The sequence below is a fragment of the Echinococcus granulosus genome (genome assembly GCF_000524195.1).
Source record: "Echinococcus granulosus chromosome Unknown EG_S00009, whole genome shotgun sequence".
NCBI lineage: Eukaryota > Metazoa > Platyhelminthes > Cestoda > Cyclophyllidea > Taeniidae > Echinococcus > Echinococcus granulosus.
Window position 1 is genome coordinate 1633366 of NW_020170389.1, and position 19812 is coordinate 1653177.

The 19812-nt window shown below is 36.2% G+C and overlaps 1 protein-coding gene across 1 annotated transcript; it reads right to left on the reverse strand. All coding sequences in view use genetic code 11, as the record gives it.

The window, feature by feature from the left end:
* Positions 1–6913: 6913 nt before the first annotated feature.
* On the reverse strand, positions 6914–16840 carry EGR_02186 (hypothetical protein; the record flags this gene model as incomplete). Its single annotated transcript, XM_024491435.1, has 2 exons — positions 6914–7001; positions 16689–16840. 2 exons carry the CDS (start codon positions 16838–16840, stop codon positions 6914–6916), a joined length of 240 nt encoding a protein of 79 aa, XP_024354288.1.
* Positions 16841–19812: the final 2972 nt, after the last annotated feature.

The following is a 19812-nucleotide window of genomic DNA, read 5'->3' on the forward strand; positions in this document are numbered from 1 at the left end:
ATTGTTCCATGGCATTTTTTGGTGGTTCCCTTTAGATTGAAATCCATTTCGTAACTAATAAGATAGCTAAGATGTTGTGTTTTTAGAGGTAAATGAATAGGATTTTATACAAAATGTGTAACGATGCTTTTAGTCACTAGAAAAGCAAAAGTTGCTACAATGAGGCAACTTCTAAGGCAGCTAATTATGTTCCATGGTCTTTGAAACCTAATACTTGCTTTGAATACCAAAAAATACCTCAATATGCACTTATGAACGGAAGCACGCGAGTTTGGTATAATTTAGACGCTATCACTCGAAAAATGCAAAAATAATATTTGTGGAAACGTATAGTAAGGCGAGGATTTTCACTTCAAATTCGCTTACACCAATTTGTTACCCAGGTCACCAGCTAAAGAATCTGGGGGCCGAAAAACAAAATGGAAAAACAACCCCGTCTGCTTCTTGCGGCCTTTTGCCAGCATAGGCAAAAAAACGCCATGGTGCAGAATGTGGTATGATAAACGACGCGAACTACTCTGATTTGCGACATACCAGCATTCATAAATCATTACCATCATCTCCGGCCTGTCCCAAGCATGGCCCTAGAATGTCACTCCTCATGTGATGGTAAAAGTACGAAGAACGTCTAGAATTCCATTGTTTTGTGCATTCCCGTCGCAATCGTAACTATTTTTTAATCACAATTTTTATGCTGCTATTTTGGTATTTAATAACGAATAACTATTTCCAAAATCGAAGATTTGCACTCGAAAATCCATCTTGGATTGAAGTAAGCTGTCGGTAATTATTGCTATTGTGTAACTCCAGAGAATGACCCTTTTGGATCCTAAAAGCATTGTGACTAAATGGCAGGGCATGAAAACAGCAGATGCTTTTTTGAATTAAGACAACAAATTTAATGTAAATTTATGTCTAGACAACTTTAACGAATCACACTAGTTGGTGGTAAAAATAACAGAACCACTTTTAGCTTACTGGAGATTTCCATCAGACATGTCGACTGAGGGTGGCAAAATATGTCTGTCTCTTAAAGGCACCGAGAGTGCAGCTCTCTGTAGGCAGTTATATGGCTCATACGAATAATTGCTCATCAATACTGTACATAAACATGATATTCTTATGGGGAAAGCACGCTCATAAAGACAGGAAGATATAACAACCATTTAAAGTAAAAATATCTACAATATACATTAGCGCAAAGTTTAAGTTAAATCAACTTAATTGTGAAAAACTATTAGGTTGGAAACAACTTTATTATTTTTTTGGTGAATAGCGCCATCCCCTCTTTCCCTGAAGTGAAAATCGATGATTCTTTCTCCGAAATCCAACTATATTTGATAAATATTGAACAGAGGAAAATTCTGTAGACATGTTTGTACTAATTGCTACATGAGGTAGGTGTCTTTCTATTTACCATCATAATGTAGCCTCTCTAGTCTTTCCTAAAGACGAGAGGAGCCATAATACTAGGGCAGAACATGTATTGTAGACATGCAGAGGGGCTGGAAGGCTACTGGCATGGTCTGAAAGCCGGTCGCCTAAAAACGTTGGTGTCCACGTGCTCAAAGCGAAAACTTGAACAAATAATCATAGTATTACATGGCCTCTCTCCTCTTTTGGTCGTCGTCTCTGATTCTCCCCTTAGTCAACCTCCTACTTAGACATCACAACGCAGTCAATGCTGGAAGGAAAAGCATCCACGAAGCAACCGCCTTGGTCATAGATTTTGCGTGTAACTGAAAAGAAATATTTGACTATAACGTCATCTATCTTCTGTGGCAATGCTACAAAATCTGGTGATTCGTCCTGTTAAGGAAATGTATTAGGAAATGGCAAATGTGCGAGCTATCATAAATGTCCATCGCTAATCGTAAGAACATTGGCCTAAAAGTAGAGTCTTCTAGAAAGGACGAAGTGTAAAATAGTTTCGTGATGATGGGAGTTTGCATCCCTTCCTCCTTGTCACCTTGTTCTGACTTCAGTGCTGCCCAACCATTTGTCTATACAGATTCTATCCAGCTAGTGGAGAAGTGGAGGAGGTATTGCATGTTCACTTCATAGGCATCTTCATATAGGTATCGTAGTCAGCTCCTTATTGAGCTTTCCAAATAGCTTAGAGCTAGTTGATAGCACTCCTCAAAACACGGAATTGGGGTAGTTACCGGGGTTAGAGGTCATTTTCAATCTTTTTGTGGAATTCAGTTACAGATTCTCCCATTCACAGCACATGCCCTGCTTCCATCACGTTAAGATTCGCATTGCACTACCACCAATGTAGTGTCCCGATCTCTTGTGAAGACGAAAAAGTCATAATACTGGGCTAAAATATACATCGTCGACACATAGAAGGGCTGAAAGACTACTGGCCCATTTTGCTTACCCAAAAATCGTTCCGTCTTAACGAAGGACAACATGGTCAATGTGAAATTTATGAGCTAAATAGTTTGTTAAGAATTCGTTTGCAATAACTCTTTTGTTAAGTAAAATGGCATCATATCTAATATGAACATTAAATAAATTTCAAGTAGACAACGGCGTTGTATTTTGTTCAGGCATGCAATGATGGTTTTGTGGATGATCCCGCCACTTTTTTTCAAGGTCCCATGTTAAAAAATAAGGGAACCATGGTCAGGACTAGTGTTAGTAAATTTATCGTAATTTCTACCTCCTTCAGCTATCTAGGGTGGACACCAAATTAGTCAGCGAATTATCAAATGAAAAAAAATTGGCTATCTGACTCCTGTACTGTGTGAGTAAGCCGTGGACCTTCACTTTCACATCGCGTTTTTTTGCGTGAAGTTTTGAGGTGATTCATCAAGGTGATGTAGAGTGGGCAGGCCCATCTTAGGTTTATCTTACACTTCTTATTCATCCACTACCTAATCAGTTCCATCCATTCAAAATGTCCTCACTCGGTTTGTTACTTTTTGGCTTGCCTTATGCAAAGTGAAAGATATTTTCAGCTGGTAAAGCGAGCTCCAGTTTTCACCTGGAAATTTTTTCAAGCCATCCCGCATTCACTTCTGTAATTTCCTTTTGTGAGATTTTCTATGGAGGCCACATGTTTAGGCAGGTCTATCCTCGTTTTTGAGACAGTTGTAGGCGTGTCCAGAATCCAATCATGGTTTCACTCCACCAAACCCCCAGGTGTAAAAGTGCATTTTCTCAGTCAAATTATGCAATTCAGATGTTAAAAATGTCATTGGTAGTAAGCCAAATGCTATATATCTATAGAAAGCTTTGTTCCTTGGATGCGAACTATATCTGAACAGGACGTGACAAGCACGAATTTGCGATTTGTAGTGTGCAGTTGAGTTCAGCAATGCGTAAGTCAGCTCATCCATGTTGGAAATAATGCACATGCGCAGAAATTCCCTTTCCATTTTCCTAATTTTCGGCCAGTGCTTATCTGCTACCAAAATTATTTTAAGTAGATTTAACTTCTAATTATTAACAAGCTTACATTTGCAAATAGACTTTCTACGGAGGAATTTGTCTATTATACCTAAATTTTAGTCTTTTGTAACAAAACCAAGCGCACGCTCAGCTTACTACAACATTTAAGTAAATTGCTCACATTTCTGCTCTTTATTTGTTAATCTGGTGATTCGATAGTTCATAGCACTAGGTGTTTAACTATTCGGGTGATTCCATCTCCGCAGATTTTACTCGTAACCACCCTAATCACCTAGCTCTTCAATGCTGCAAAAGAACCCAGTCAGAGCAATAAGAACCCTCATATCGGTGACGGCATAAAATACTATAACGTCATAGAAGGAAGCCATCTTCCACCGGCTGCAAGTCTGCAAATACTTCTAGTAGAAGGGATAGAGATGACGTAAAAGTGGGGAATTAGCCCAGTCTTGCTTTCTGTAGGAAGATTATTAACCGGTGCAACGATACCAGACTACTACAAGCTAAAATGATTTACAAAACAAAGTCATTAAAACCCGGATTATTTGTACTTAATAGCACAGAATTTGATCACGTGCAAGGGTAACTTTAAAATAATCATGTTAGGGTTATGAAGCTGTTTTCGGTCATAAAGTCCAAATTTATCATAAACATCTTATGAATATTAAGGCTGCATAAAAATTCTCATCATTTTTCATACAGACAGATTTACCTACAGCGCTAATTTTTTAATTGAAGCTGCTCTTCTGCTTACGAGCTCTCAAGTAAAAATTTAAAGAGATGATATATCATCATAATAACAGTAAAATTAAGCATTCATTTCTTAACAGGCTTAGAGTGGCATTAGGTTAGGGAGAAAGAAGGTTTCAGGCCAAATATTTATCCGAAATGCCCACAATCCAATACGAATACCGGCAACAGGCCTTACTTGCTGAAAGAACTAGCAATACAAACGTTAACACAACCTTGCAAAAGACCTGGTCACATGCCGTTATTCCAATGACCGCCCAACGAAGCAGTAGAACACATGAAGAATATTACATCTCTAGAAATCCCCACTTAATAATGGAGGGATATCTGTGATGAGAAGATAGGTTACGCTTGAGAAACTTTTGGTTAGTACCTAGGTACGTTAAAGGTTTTATTTGAGTGACTATCGTAGAGTTGGTTAAAAAATTCGCATCATAGACCTTCAAATATTTCTTCCAACTCATACAAGGGTTTGAGATAAACGTGTAGATCCTTATTTGTTTGTTTAGTTCTGGGCTTTAATAATGGGCCACTTACGGCTCTGCTATTGTGTTGCCACCGGGCGGCCTGGCCTCCAGGTCATGCCGGTAGTCCTTAAGACCTTTCCTACGTCTATGATACGTATTCTGCCCCAGCATTGTGTCTCCTTTGGCCTTTAAGAAAGCCCTCGAAGTCAACAGGCCTAATGTCTTTTAAAGCCTTACATTTTTTAAATGTCTGTGCATAATTTAGCGTTAACTATGGGAATATTTTGCACTAAAATGTTTTTTGGACCTCAGTTTATGGTGGACTTCAACGAAAATTCCTTAAGGCTGGATTGTTTGTTACATGTGCTAAAGCATTTGATCAGCCGTAAAAGGAATTTATTGTCCTTCAACAAGTAAAGTAATAGTTTATCTTGATTTTAATAAGACTGCAGGTTAAATGATTGGTAAGATATAAATGCTCTTGTGTTATGACCAAAGGGTAAGTTCTAAGAGATGGAAGAATGCAAATTTCTGTTTGCTCTTTTTCAGAAACTGTATTTTAAGTGCAAACTCAATGTTTCAACAAGCTCTGTACTAATTTTGCAATACCCTCATTTAATCGGACAGCGGAAATCCAAAGCCAGTAAGGTGATTTTCTGACCCAAAATATGAAACTGTCAAACCCGTCACTTCTTAAAATAGTTCAAATTGCGTGGTTCTTACCCTTTCAGACATTTATTTATAAGTGATGCATCAACTGTTTGTTGAACGCTTGTTCGGGTGACGGTCCAATTAGGGACTTCGACATTGTATCTCCGCCGGGCTGCCTTGCCTCCGAGCTGTGCCGGGAGCCTCCTATCCCTACCGTACATCGACAATACACATTCTCTCCAAATATTGTGTCTTCTTACATCTCCTCTGATTTTTTTAATGTTCGTTGATTTAATGCGGCTCTAATGATTAAATATTTTGCTTTCTCTAACAGTTTTGGGCCCGAATTTCCAAAATGTTTACTTTATAATTGTCAAACCATTCTAAGAAGCGTCACTGTCTAGCTATAAAGTTCACCAACTGATAATTTAATTTGTACCAAAACCTCCCTTACTGTACGAGACTTTTATGATCCTCTAGAATTTAATTTAATAACATTCACTTTAAATCAACAAATACTACACCCAAAACTGTATACCCACAATTTATTATCAACTTTGTCCCTTAATAAAGCAAACTTTCACCAAGTTCGCTGCCTAGAGGAAAACAAAATAATCGTTAACTCTTTTGCCCGTCACCCACGAGGAATGCAAAATTTTTACCTCTGCACATAGCTGAAATGATAGTGTTACGTGTCAGGTACTGGTGAAACACCGAGGCGCAACGGCTTTTCCAAAAATCCTTGCATCAATCTTAAGAATGCGATATCAAGGTACAGGTCTGACCAAAATGTCGATATAGCTTACGATCACATGCACGACAAATATGGAACCGCTGGTGGGGTCAAAAGTTATTATTTTAATGAGTATAAGCTAGTGAGACAAAAACAAGTTAATAAAAAGTCATCAGAAAACGTAGCGAGTATCGAAGTAGGGCGAAAATTCGTCCGATTTCCCTCATTAGTAGTTACGATAAACATGGGTCAACACGTTTATTAGTGGTTTTGAAATGTAGATAACAACATTTCAGCAAATGTATTCCGCAATTTTGAAATTGAAATAAATTTTTATCGATTCTTTAAAGGTGTATTAGTTCAATATTTTCCCCCTTTTAACTAGGCTAGTTAAAATTGCTAAGCCTAATGTGGTTTTCATAAAGATTAACTAAATGGAAATAGTATTAATAATAACACAAGTGTTTTAAATGCATCCCCGATATCAATTCAATTCAGACATCCAATGAATTTATGTAAACAATAAAAAGTAAGGTTCGGTGCTTGCAGAAGTAGTGTCAACGAGCTTGCATATTTTTCCCTAAAAATGGGGTAGAGTTACTTCCCAATCAACAAAAGTGGCAAAGTACCTGCATCAAAAGGTGGTAATAAAATCAGAATGTCGAGTATTCTGGCATATAAGGCAGTCTTGTGGGAATCGTGGAAAAATTTCCCTTTCTCGTTCCAAGTTTCGATTGATATTTATTACCCTAACCGGTATTGGCAAATCCACCACCATATCAAATCCATGAATGAATAAAAATGGGCAAATATACTTTAAATCTCAAAACATGAACATAGTGCAAATTCATTCATATTAGTAGCTTTTTTGCTCAAATGTAAGGTAGAAGGAAGTCTAGTATTTATCATAGCCAGAGCCAAAAGCGCCGTGATAGCGAATAAGTTTCTTCGACTTTACACGATCACGTGGCGATATCAGGTTGCTTAAATTAATCAAGACACTTCGGCTGCTAAGGTGAAAGTTTTATTTTGCAGGATTAATGCAATCACCCTTTAAGATTACATTTATAGATTACAATTATATGAATTCTGTATCATTTTACAGGAAAAAACACCTTGCGATTCCCTCTTTTCACAAAAGCACAATTTTTTCTTAAACTTAATGTCTTTTGCTAAACTATAACACTTCGAAATTAGAGTTTTTATGATAATATTGGAAAAGCTTCATTAGTCTTCTTAGTGGTTGGCTCTCATTTGGAACACCTTTACATATCAGTAACATCTGTCCATATACACAAAAAACAGCTTAATATGGGACTCATCCTACATCTGGAGTACTTAATGAGGTTATCTGTATGACCGTAGACGGTTTACCTAAGAAAGGGGTCGAAATTTTCCTGACCTTTACATCTTACCCATATGCTATGTTAAAAGCAATGATTTGAACCTACTTTTATTTACTTCTAGTATTTCTTTTTTAAACAAGGCCATGTTTTCGAAAAGGAGCTTTTTTGAAACGTTTAATTACTGCCAGTGGAACTCATTCAGCTAAATTCTTCGGAAGGTGATTTTTTGTGAATTATTTTCAAAATTATGACCTTTAATCGATTTAACGCAAAATAGCACATTTGGCTAAAATTGTTTCAAGTGCTGGCTATATTTTAAGTGATGCTTTTCGTAGGTCAAATGTTTGCTCTCGGGAGGAAACTAGGTGTGCATGTATTAGTGAATTTGGATGATAATGGGCCAACTCTTAAGTAAAAAATATTCTTTCCCCTGTTATTCTCCTTAGCCTTGCAAAACGTTTCCATAGGGCCAACATACATTTGCATAAGGACAAAGATTAAGTAATTTGGCGGGAAAAAATGGCCATTTTTTGAGTAATTTGCTCATTTCAGTAGGCCAAATGGTTACTTAATCTGCTTGGAAAGTAAAAGCTGTTGCTGAGATTCCTAATAGGCCAAAAGGAATTACTTGGTGAGTTGTTAGATTTCCTTAAAAACTAACGCTATGAATAATGATTTTCTGGAAGTAAATATTTTAAATAACATTTTCTTATTTATCAAAATGCCTTTGACCATAGTTTTAATTTTCAGAAAACAAAATAAGCTGCGACAGATTATAAAGTATATAAGCTTTTGAAGCACCTCTCTCTATCAGTCGCTCCTTGTCGGTGTCTGTTCTTCTTATGCACATATGTTGTTCAGTTCTGTCTGTCACTTAATTGCAGCTTACAGGCCCTTTGACTGCCCCTCGATGTGTTTATCTAGCGGTTTAACTTCTATTTTGCTCGGTCAGTGCATTTCCTTGGCTTTTATAAAGGTCAATAATCCCAAGCAACCGGTCATGACATCGTATGCCTCGATATTATTGCACCCTATCACAAATCTTTTAGGAGCAAAAGTCGACCATTTTTCTATCTTCAGTGCTTGTGACTCTGAAAGGAAGGAATGAAAAATCTAGGAAGTCTCTTCTCGCTATAAGATCTCCGAATGAACGCGCACATCATGTCTTATACATAACAATTATGCTTTTCTTTAAAATCACCGCATCATTCAGACATCTATGACTGCTTTCAAAGGGATATATTTAAAACGATGCAGTTGTGGACCATCTTCAAACAGTGTCTAGATGGTACTAAAAAGGCTATATATGTTAGTGTAATCATCCAACCAAGATGAGCTCAGAAAAAAGATTAAACTTCTTCAAAACATTTACTTCCATATCTATATATTCACAAGAGAAATGATTTTTTTCTAAAGTCGTTTCATACGTTCAGAAGCATTTTATTAACAAAGACATCCAATGAGTCATTATCTATAGGTCAAAAAGTGTCTAATTATGGGCAATAAAGGGGTTCAGATATAATCGACTAAATTGCCTTCATTTTATTTGGTACAATGCCTTGCTCGCAAATCAAATTGTATCCTAAAACTGATTAATCATCCTTCAGGTACTTCTAGATCCCTAAATAATTTTTTGTCTTTTGCTTGGAAATTAGAATCTCTTGTGTTCTCCTATAAAATAATCTCTTGATCTAAATTTGGTGGGGATTGTTGGTTAAAACATATGTGTAAAGAGTGAATTGCATCCGCATTTTATAAATTAAAACCACTTTACAACTAATTGCATCCCTCCTCATCCCTACTTATTTCATTCTACAAAGCTTGTTTATTTTGCAGAATGGGGCACTTTTCCAAGCCGTTTAATGTTTTAATTTAATTTTAGTGTTATTATGCATCCATGAATTTCTTGGAAAGACGAAATGTCACTAGATTTTAATATCTTCGGATGCATCCCACTCTACCATTTTTTGACTGCTCTTACAAAATCTAGTGCTTTTCCAGCAGCTTAAATCCATTTGTTGCCCTTTTTCTGGACAAGCGATCTCGTGGAAAAAAGACAACTTTTTTGTACAAATGGCTTCGCATAAAGGGGGAAGGAAATGTCAACAGCGTTTCGTTACACGGTTCTGGGAAGGAGAGAGGGAAGCAGGTGGCGAGATGTAATTCGCAATTTCACTGTGGTGTCCTGTGTGCGTTACCTCTTCTGAAAGCGGTTAGATCAAAGGTATTTCTCGGGGTAAGCGTGTATGGCTAGGATGATAGTTAAAATTTCTCCCCGTGTCTTGGATGTTGTTGTCTGACCATGCTTGCGTATAAGGCGCTTCGGCACTGTAAATTAGCATTTCTGATACAACCTGCATTCCCTCCCGGCTTTTGATCTCACCACCCGATCGTGAAAATTATTGGTCACTATTTATTTACAAATAACCAAATGTATACATTTTCTGGGATTTGATGTGAGTTTATGACGCACCAATTTTGTCACATGTTCTGTTTCTGTAAAATGATAAATATCCTTGCAGGAAAGAACAATCACAAGTCATTTTTTGCAAAAATCTACTGAGGTTGGAAAATACCTTTAAAAATGGAATTATTTTACTTGATGACTGGGTAGTTTGCTCTAAAAGGCAAGTTAAAAGTAATTTAAAATTTGGTCTGTCCTTAAAGATCTCACATTTCAAAAATAAGTAAAATTATTCTTGTATATTTATGCCATCCAAGAATTTTAATGAAAGTGAATTTTTCGATCGTTCTGCTCTATTTCATTTTGTAATACGATCTTAGTGAAAGTTTTCAACAAAATCCAATTAAAAGGCTTTTTTTCTAAAATAAGCATATATTTACAACTAAATAACCAACGCCTTAATTTTGACAAATGATGATAGCTCTTACAAACACTCGAAAAAATAATAAAAGTGCCCTAAAGATAATCTTATCATAAGTTTTAGATACTAGGCGCAGAAAATTGTGTATGTTCTATCCGTTTCTGATAAGAAGACAGTAAAGGCAAGTGATTTTAAATTGCTATAGTTATTCACGCTTTGGAGTAAGTGTTGTTTCGGACTCGGTGAGTCAGATAAGGCCGATTCCTTCGAAGTATGGCAAAGGTTCTTCACTTTACCCAAGTCTTGATTATTAGAGTCTATCGAGCCAATAATGCTAGATAAAAAGGGAGTGCTTCTGGAAATCTCTTTGGAATTGTAAGTCTTCCATGCTTTTGATTGTTTAAGAAGTTAGGTCTCGGATACCTATGACTATTAGGAAATCTTGAGATACTCTCATTTTAGCACTGTGAAGAGCTGAGGACTGTTTCTTAACAGCCTAGAACATTTTTTAATTTTTGAACCAAATTTTAAGACGGTAGCCACTTCTACATGATCTCTGTCCTCATGGAAAAACGATTTCAACATTTCTATAAGGCGCTTGAAAAGAGGCAAAATAGAACCACTTTTTAAATTAGTATGAAATCCGCTTAAGTGTATTTAGGAAGTCTAATTGCATTTGTTATAATTACTTTGTTTTCACATGGCCAGAAATTGAGCAATTTTATCCGGATTAGAAAGGAAAATGTGCATGGTCCCTTCTTGAGTTCAAGATTTAAAGAGTTCGAGGGTTCAAAGCATATGGCGGAGTAAATATACGCCTTGAGCTTTATTTTATTTTTGGTACTCTATGTCCACAATTAACACATATACTTCAGGACAGCTAAGTATATGTGTTAATTGTGGACATATAGTCGCTGCTGAAGAAAGCGCGTTAGACAAAACGCGAAATAACATCAAGATCAATCCACAAGAAGGTTTTGATTGGGACTTTTGTACAAAATTAGATTCATTAATAACAAATCCGCTGTAGTATTTAACGCAATTTTAACTCCATAAGAGCAAGTAACATATGGAATCTATTTAATGCAGACAAGGCAGACTGTTACGGAAAAAGAATACGTAGGGGAGCCTTATTCCAAAAAGGGGTGAATAATTGAGCTGGGTTATTTGCAGACCACTTGATAGTATCGGTACCAGTTTTAAAATCTCTCGAGACTTAGGCAATTAGAAATTCAAATAAGAGCATCCCTTTGGTCAATTTTGGCACAACGTGGTAAAATATGAATATTGTAGATCTACTTGGTGATTTCTTAGTGCAGATCAAAGATGTTTATACCAAAAATCTGTCTGCTGACGAATCAAGTTAAAAGAAAAGAAAAAGACTTAAAATACTTGATTCCGTTCATGATAAATGAACTATGGTGTACTTAGTAAATTATGAAATACTGTGGTGCAAATCGATGAGTCATTTCATGTGCATATAAACAGTAATTTAGGGATACCAATATACACTTAATAAACCAGTTCTTCTATGGATATATTTTTTTAGAGGTTAAAGAGGGCGTTTCTGGGACTATTGTATCACTTAGGCGTTTCTAATCTTGAGGTTTTTCATTAATTGGGATTCTCTCTTTCGTATGGACTTAATTTGTCGATATTATTCAGGACCTATTGTCTTGACTTTTAAGTTATTCGAATTTAGTAGGGATTTGAATTTAAGTTTGCATTATTTGCTTTGGCTGTAATAGCCTCACGAACATGATTTTAAACTGAAGAATTGCCACTGCTTTAAGTGTTAAGAAATTATTGCAGCAGCAGATTGATAGAGTGGTTGCATTTGGTCAGAATAAATGGATTTCCATATGGTCCTTGGCACAAAATTATAACAGCTGAAAGATGAATGACTATCAGAATAGCGTAGTCAGTTTATGCATGTGTTAATGCTAGAACCTGGGAGAAAAGAAGTGATTGCATAATTCTTTAAGTGTCACTTTGAGGAAACTTTAAAAAAGTATTGTGATACAGGCCCTACAGGTATAATTTTTTGCATAATAAGGCGATCGTGCGGCTATTTTTGCTCCTTTAATAGCATATAGTTGCGTGTTGGAGGAAATTTTGTATGGTGACAATCACGTGTGGGTGAAACTACGAAAGCAGACTACTTTGCTGCAAATGCAAATGCACATGGAACACAATGACAACGGCGCCAAAGTTTAAAAGCCAAAAATCTTTTATTAAATAGAAATGACGAAGGCTTGTGTGTTATCGTTAGGCAATAAATCAAGTTGCGAATCCTGTAATTTGTCGAAATCCAGGCAAAATCTTGTAGTAACATGCTGGAAGTATGCGCGATTTTTATTGGACCTTGAGCAAAAATTTTGGCGTTTTCAAACTAGAACAGGTATTTTACTAGCTCATTAATCATGTATCATTCCCTTTTTTCGTAGATTACACTAATTTGATGTTTCAAAATAGCCTTCCGATTTATTATTTCTGCCAGATTCTGAAATAAAGGGCTTTATGACTTTTAACTGTTGGGTAAAAACGTCGGTGTTCAGAAGAAATGATTAGAGTTGCACATTTCTTCCGTCATTAGCATAATTACCTACATTGCTTATTTTTCTATTACCTTTCTGCAAGAGGGTTTTAATTGATTCTGGCTTTCTTTGCTTGTATTTTTATAGGCTAAATAAGGGATACTTTGGAATGAAAATACCATTGCCTACTGTTTTCTTTTATAAAATTAGGATTTCATATCTCTCAAGTTCTATGATATGAAAACAATATTCCTCTTAATATGATCAAAGCTAACCGTTTTGATGTATAACACAAATGTTTATGCTTAAACAACCCATCAAAAAGCTCATTTTCATTTTCATCTACGGTGCATTTTTTTATGTCATTCATTTCATTTCTTATTTTCATAATGACGGAACAAACAAAAAGCCTACCATGAATTAATTTAGCTTCCCATACTTCTTAAAATTAGCAGTAACACTATGCATTAATTAGATTTTGTGCATGCTTGGATCACCCCAATTTTCTATTCACCTGACATCCTGATAAAATTGAAGAAATTTATACAAAGCTTTTTCATTGCAAGCCACACAGTGTTATGTATAGTCACCCCCAAATTCCAGTCTATTATTGAATGGCCAGCATTGCCATACTTGCACATGCTCTCTACTAATAAACTGTAACATCTTGGGCAGTAAATAAGATATAACTCACAGTCACATTAATTATCTCCGTTCAGAATCTCTATTTAAATGTTTTTCGATTTATAATGCTTGAATCATAAATTTAATTCACCTTTAAATCAAACGAAGACCTTGCGCTTGAGGCAGGCTGATTAGGCTAAAAATATAAAGGGAAGTGGGATAAAAATTTATTTTAAATAGAACTGGATTAGCTAGTTTCTACCCTAGTACTTAAATCTTCGCAGATGTTGCAACTACGTTACTTATCCCATAGTTGTTGTTACTTCTTACTTTAACCTAGTAAAAGAAGAATATTGATGATCTATTTGTGCCTATTCTTTGCTGCATTATGGGGAATGGGGGAGAGGGCAGCCTTTTTAACGCATCAACTAAATCAGTAAAATATGCTTCCCTAGGACTACTTCTTTAAATGTGATGCAGTTGTTTACACTATCGACGGTATTTTCGTCTTAGGAATCCCTGACATGCACATCTTTGTTTTCCGTTGCATTACGAGAAGAAAGTCAATAAAACAATACGTCGAAATACGAAGCAGTGCTTCGATATAAATTGGAGAAGTTATGTGTGGATGTGTAGGCTTATACCTTTGTTTCTAAATGTGTAATTACTAAATAAAATCCTTTTTTAAATGAATTCTTGATGGGTGGGAAAAGACTCTACTTGGGCAGATGTTTTAAATGTTCTATAAGGAACGGAATGGTGTGTAGAACACAGGCAAATATACATGTGAGAGGATCAGCAGCCAATTTACCCATCAGAAGCTGCTTGATATACGAAAGTGTTCTTTAAAATTGACTTGATCCGCATTACCTGGCAGCAAAGAGAATCAAATTTCAGCGTGACTCTCCCCAATTCCCAAATATCTGTAGCCTCCCTTATCACTTGTTGAATCATTTACTTGATGTGTCCTAACCTGAGTCACTGAGCTGGTCAGCACATTTCTAATTATCCATGTGACAAAAATATACGATGGTTTTTGTCAATCAGAATCTCCGGGTGCCTTTTTCCTTAAATTAACAACTAGAAAATCAGAACGAATATTTTTTTGGACTTTTCAAACTGCGCAATTTCATAAAGCATTCTACGTCTATTTACATGTGGAAAAATGTCACTAACACGATGTCACATGGAACACTATACGTCAATGTCTGCATGCCTATCTAATCCCTACTTGATTTACCTTCTATATTAGAGGTGGTCCACTTAATCAAGAACTCGATAGGAAAAGTTTTGATTTCGATATTTTTGGTAATCAAGATTTTACTGCATTGGTGAAACAAAGGGATCTTTAATCAAATCTTGGAATGACTGAATGACTAAAAGGAGACCTAAACCAGTTTTCTGTTGGTACAAACCTCGTGTGGTTATAGCTGCATCGGTTTTATCTACCTCTAAGAAAAAATTTTAGGCCACGTTGTGGGCTAGCATGTTTTTCCTCTGCTGTTTGGTTTTTTATCTGCAAAAGAACTATAAATTAACCAAGAGGAGAAGAAGACGGAAAGAAGGAAAGGTAAATAATCCGCTTATTATAAATGATTGCTACATACGACTGGAGGCTTAACAAAGTTAGGGCTGTATTGGCATCCGTCCCATCTTTTCAAATTATAACCATCTATTAGGTCTAAAAATAGCAACGCCCCAATTATAATGATGTCACCCCTAAAATTTTCAATGTCTGCAGATATTTGATGCAAGTTTAAATTGTACCAAAACTTAGTCGCTTTCAAAGCTGCTGCGTCTTGCTCTTTGTTGTACTTCTTATTAAGGCAATAGTGATGAAGGATGGGCCGGGAATTTGAATTTACTTTACTGGCTCAAATCGATCTTCACAATAATATTGCTTTTAGGACTGCACGTGGTCTGCTGCCGCAGCCTAGTTAGTGGAGTTGTCGCAACAGATGATTTGCAGTAGTAAGCATTTGCTTTTGCTGCCAATCAGCAAAGGCATACTGCTTGCTATAAAAACACAAATGCAGTTTAATGGGCTAAAAGGAGCATCTAATTTATAATTATTTCATATTTTAACAGCCAACCCAGTTGAATCTAGCAATAACATCGCCAAGTAAAATAACTGCAAACAAAGTATTAGGTGCGTCTTGAGGTAGCAAACTTGACTAAAAGCAATCATGCTTTTCAGTCCCCAGACCTCGTGTAAGGCTCAATCACCGCTAATTGCAAATTCGCGACGGCCTATGAGAACAATCAGGTGGTTTTAGTATTGGCCTCAGGGCCCCGCAGCCACTCGACAATCGCGTGTTCAAACGTGCGTTGTAAACATTTTCACACATGAGAGATGGCTGAAGTGAGATTATGCATGGCTTCCTCTGTAGTCACGTGCACGTTGAGATATTATGACATCAGTACTCATATTCTACATATTTCAGACTCTACCCTACCTACAATTATTGTTAAAAATCACGTTTAAAGGAATAATTTCACTTCATGCCATCATTAATCTCATTCAGTGGGACTTGCAAAAAAAATGTAATTCTCAATGCAGGAAGTTTCATCTTGTCAAGCTTATTAGGGCCATCTTTATAGCTGCAATTATTACTCATGAGCTAAGCAATTTTTTCTTCTCATCTTTGCACTGTCGTTAATGGCAAAACAATAGTTTTTTTAAATTTGTAAGTAAAATCTTATCAAAATTTAACCCGTCCTGCTAACTAAGACTTATCACATTTAATGTGGAAACATGCATCCAATTTTCAGCATTAGGTATATGTAACACGTGTAAAGTTGAGATTTGTTTGCGTCAGAAATGACAAGCAAAAGTTTGTGGGACCAGATAAAGGTTTGTTCACATTTCATCTGCTTAAAATGTGATCCAGCGCATTGTCGCGTATTCTTACCCACGTGACAAGAATTAATTGAGAGAGGCGGAATCTTCTGGGAAAATGGTACTTATTCGAGCAGGTTTCTATTAATTTAACCACCCAACTTTTAATTTGCCCTTCTCTCAACTTCGTTACTTTAAGAAGAAATAGTTATTCCACCAACATTGTGAACTTTTCTACAGCTTCCGTAAAAATCGACTTTTAAAATGATTAAAATGGGTGTTATGCACTTGCTAAAGGTCTCTTACTGAAAAGAGAGCACATGCTGGTCAACTTTTATTAACTGACCTTCCATTAAGTGATGGTTCTCTAGTGGATGTCAATTACCACTAGCATGCAACTATCAATATAGTTGGGTGCTTCCTACAAATCTTGGTATTTCACGTCAGTTGGATGACTAAGCAAATAATTAGTTGAAATGGAAGCCAATTTCTAACTAACCGTTTTTTAAAAGCAAAAGACATATTTAACCGCAAAGCTACTGGCATACAGTTCATCTGCAAGGGTTCGCTGAGACTGCGTGAGTTCTGAATAACACTCTGGTGATTCTCTAATTTACTTTTTGCCCCTTCAAGCACAACAGCGAAGCCCATAGCTAGGTAAGTGGAAGAATTTCATCAGGATTAATGGGGCAGGAATTCCCTAGGCAGTAAAAGTGTGTAAATCTAAGACAGATGTAAAATTTTACATATTAATCAGCTACTTAAGAAATAATTGTTACCAAACTCAGACAGTTTAAATTTTATTACTTCTCTTTTCACACTTCACCTTAAGCGTGAAATATTTCAATAAAATTCAAAAGCTAGAAGGATGTATCATTCTTGCCCATCAAATCCGACGATTTTCAGTTCTTCTCTTCATTCGTGTTCATTAATCTCCACAGGAGTTGTCGTACCCGTAGGTAAAAGAAGAAGCAATTCAGTAAACAGATTTTTAGGTAATTAGTGTTTGCCTATCGAGTTCAGCGCATCATGCCTTCTTGGTCATTGAACCCACTTGGTAGTCAATAAGCAGCCTTTACTTCTGAGTGAGAGTTTCTTGGGAAGGGTTAAGTGCCCAGCTTGCGAACAGTTGACTGAAGATTTGCTTAATCGCATTATCGCTAACAGTAGGAATATAGACCTTACTGTTTGAAATCTTTATACCATTATGTTAAAAATAAGACTAGGATTTGAACGATATTCGACAAGCATCCTAACGATGTTGATGTAGATTTAGAATTCATCTGTTAAACTCCCAGAGTAGTCGAGTGGTCAAGCTCTCAAAACTATTGCTATTTTTCAAATCTAGAATATACATACGATTATATGGGTATGTAATTTGTTAATAAATATGCCAGCGACTGGTATTTACTATGTTTTCCAAAATCTTTAATTTCTCTTTAAAGAGGAAAACATCATCTGCCTAATAAATATTTGGAAGACTATTAAAAGTCCTTCCTAAGAGGCTGACTAACGAAACATATATGTATATATAAAATTCACTGTTTATGCCTATCAAACATAAACTTACTTCATAATTCATAAATGCTATTTTCTTTCTCTTCTCTTGTAAAATTCCTGTGATTGACCTTAACGCCTTATTTGAAGATAACCTCTTTATTATCCTATTAATATTTTGCCTAAAACCTTCGTAATATCCTTGAGGTTATTGTTTTATTAATATACACAATGGCAAATCGATCTTCTCTGTAACCTGTCAAATCACGGTGAAAGATAAATACTCAATAACCTACCAATTTTAGGCTTTTACCTCCTGATAAGTAGGAATTAAATGCCAGTAAGATGTGTAAAAAAGGCAACCAGTGAAGTTTAAGGTCATTGTATATTTTAACAGCTTGAATCTATTGCAGTATCCCGAGTAAGGATAGATGGGATGAAGCACTGTGCTCATGGTAGTCTGTTTGGAAGTCTGAGATCTGCATACTTTTAGGTGAACTAGGCTTTATGGTGTCTGATGTGTTTAATGGCTGTATGCTAATTACAACGACGACCCTAGAGCATCGCATATTTATTAGCAAAATTTTCGTAGCCTGCACTGCCATTTGCGTGTTCTTCTTCGTGCGGACAAGCACGAAACTTGACAATGATTCAGTAGAGATGTAGGTGCAGAAAACACAAATGCAGGTTCAAAACATGTGGCTAAGGAAAACTATTTTTAGCTCCGCGACGGTAAGAAGGCCTAAAACTTGGGATTGATTGATTGTAGAAGAAAAGTAAGAGAAAGTGTAGGCTTTATTTGAGATATAGGAATGCGGAACAAATTTTCCCTTTTAGATTGAATAAGAGGCGTTTATTAAATATCGAGGTACTTCACTTTATCTTACTCTTTCTACTCGTTTTGCGGCAAGGTAATGCAGGGACTTAGGTCCCATCTAAGACGCAAATAAAGTGTTAAAATTGTGCACTGGGAACAGCCGATATCACTCTCCCCTCTTTCATCTCACAACAACCTCCCACTTTATCACAGATAACAGCAAAAGAAATGTCTTTTTCTGTGGTCTAATTGATTGTTTCCCTTTCTTTGTTTTGAAGTAGCCGGATTCTAGAGTTGATCATACTCTCATTTTCTCCTGCATTTCTTATTTTTTAGCAATTCAAGTGTATTCGTCCTAATGAGTTTTATTGTGATGGTAATGTTAGGATAGTCTTCAAGTCCCTTGTTTTAGGGAAATGAATGTAGAGTACGGAAAGCGCCACTGACGAACTAATTTTTTTACTAATTGTTTGTTAAATACAAACAAACACGGTCATTAAGCCAAATTATTCAAGCAATCAACTTGGAGATAAGCTAAGACTGACGCATTTGCATAACAATTTTAAAAAGGTAATTTTTCGATAAAATGATCTTGTTACATGAAGATGGTAAAAATTGACTTCAAATTTCTTTAAAATGGTGAATTTTGTGGTCATCCTTAGTATCAACGTCTTTAAGTTAATGCAAATATTTCTTTTCCCGTTTATTTTTTTGACTGCCTCGTCGATCTTGGTTTCCGATAGAATATATCATCTGTGCTCTAATACGAATCCTGCTTAAGCTGAATCTCATGTTATTCCGGGTAGATGCATATGAGGTCCGGAATGTTAAAGGAGGAAAGAGAGGTTCTAGTAACAGTGAACATTACCCTTACAAGTTTAAACTCGATAACTGCGGGCAATTACGACATTTTAATGTGTCCAACTTGGAGAAATTTAACTGCATCTTTGATTATGGACACAGATACTGAAGGAACCCATTGCCCTACCTCGTTTATTCTTCATCTAAAGCAACTTAAAAAGTTTTCCTATATCCAAACATATTTACTCCTTTGGGGCTAGGATTTTTCATGATAAGTTTTAAACAATGCTTCATAATTTATGCAATGGAAATTACCTCATCCACGGTGACGGCCTTACTATGAAAAAGAGCTAAACGTTTTCGCTCTATAAACAGGGCCATCGTACTGGAAGGCTGCCCATCTAGACAGCTACTAATTATGCACCGAACCCAATGCTAAATGAAAATGTCGCTTTTGTCTTTACACTAATTGAGATACATTTCGCTGCCTAGTTGGTCGTATTTTCCT